Consider the following 1,707-nt stretch of genomic DNA (forward strand, 5'->3'; position numbering starts at 1 on the left):
ATTAACTTACCCTAGAATTTTGCACACGTCAAATTCGGCACTTCAACTTCATTATATAAAAAAATTAGACATTTCTGTCGTAACTCGATTTACTAAAGAACCACCTTAATAAGAAAAATAAATTCCTAATGTTAACAAATTAAAATGTAACATTAAAAGCAAAAATGGTGAAGATGTTAAAATTAAAACTGAAGATGTTAAAATTAAAAAGGAAGATGATAAAGATAAAGGAAAACAAGGTGACAGCTTATATTAGATTTATTAGAGCTTGAAATGCGAGCTTTCGCAATAACAATTTAATGTATAACAAATGTATTTTTAAATAGATTTTTATATAGACATTTTCTAAATATTATACAGACAAATGTACATTGCTATATGCTACATAAAATGATATTTGAAAATAATAAAATTTTTAGTTACAAGAAATTCTTGGTTTATTACATAGTTACTATTAACTTTGCTATATCATATAATAAAAGTCATTATTTATATTTATAAAGGACATCGATATTTTTTTTAATTCTTGGCATAATGATGATTTATATTGAAAAAGTGAGAGTACATACATGTAATATTATACTTTAAATTCGTGTACTATATATGTGCCTTTTTTCAAATCCATGTGATAAGCATTTGAAGGATTAAAGATTTGAATCAAATATTGTGTTAATTTACAAGATGTGTAATTATAATTCAAGAAAATATTTCAAACATCATTACTTTATACAAAAAAATTCATTTTAATTGTTTAATTGTTCTTCAATAATATCCCTGGCATATACTTCAATTTTTTCAATAATTTGCTCTCGCCACTCTGAAATCTTCTGAGTTATTAGGTCGGAAATGAAACTACCGAGTGATCCTAAACCAGTCATTTCTATGTTGATTTTGCCAAATTCCATCACTTGGACGTATCGTACCCTGCATGCGTGCATTGTATCATTAATCATTAATAGTTCTATCACTGTTTCTAATCCTAATGCATCAACAGTTACAAGTACATCACCATCGATTGTGATTAAACCACCTGTAAGCTATATATTAAGACAAGTATTAATTTTGAAAAGAGTTGAACGTTTTTATGCTTAATATTTTGTAATCGTTAATATCTAATAATCTATGAATTTACCTCGTAGTAATTATACTTAAGTTCAGCTATAGGAAGTCTAAAGCCAGCTTTTATGATATATATTTGTCTTTTGTTACATATATTACATGTTTTGTTACATGTAATTACATCCATTCCGTTCCATTCCGTTCTTCTCAGAGTCGAAGTATCTCTAAAAAGTTAATTATCTTGCTAAAGTAGTTTATTCAATATTATTGTACAAAAAATATACATTAATTTTCTGGATTGTATTATGTATATTAAATAACAGTGCTTACTCGACGGCTCTATATGTATTATACACTTTGAAATAACATATGATTCCAAGTCCTATGTCGTATTTTTCCGTTAAAATAGGAATTTCAATTATAGATTTTTTGTTTTGCTTTATATAGTTTGTCGCTCTTTTGAGAAGAATATCCATAGGTACGCTCATGTTGATCTACACATAAAAATTTAGATTATTATAAATAAAATATAATTTATAAAGTTAATAATATTCTTTAGCACAAGAGAGCATAAAAAAATAATCATTTTTTTCACAATCCTATATTAGCTAAAAAAATATCCTAGATTTAGGGTCGAAACGTCAGAGG

The 1,707-nt window shown here is 26.0% G+C and overlaps 1 protein-coding gene across 1 annotated transcript; it reads right to left on the reverse strand.

Moving 5' to 3' along the window:
* Window positions 1-240: 240 nt before the first annotated feature.
* Window positions 241-1,555, reverse strand: LOC105451557. The gene is made up of 3 exons (XM_011692078.1): window positions 1,390-1,555; window positions 1,133-1,283; window positions 241-1,037 (listed from the first exon to the last, which is right to left on the reverse strand). Exons 1-3 carry the CDS (start codon window positions 1,545-1,547, stop codon window positions 744-746), a joined length of 603 nt encoding a protein of 200 aa, XP_011690380.1. The 5' UTR covers window positions 1,548-1,555; the 3' UTR covers window positions 241-743.
* Between the last annotated feature and the right edge of the window lie 152 nt (window positions 1,556-1,707).

Source organism: Wasmannia auropunctata, unplaced genomic scaffold (assembly GCF_000956235.1).
Source record: "Wasmannia auropunctata unplaced genomic scaffold, wasmannia.A_1.0 LD336050.1, whole genome shotgun sequence".
In the NCBI taxonomy this organism is placed as follows: Eukaryota; Metazoa; Arthropoda; class Insecta; order Hymenoptera; family Formicidae; genus Wasmannia; species Wasmannia auropunctata.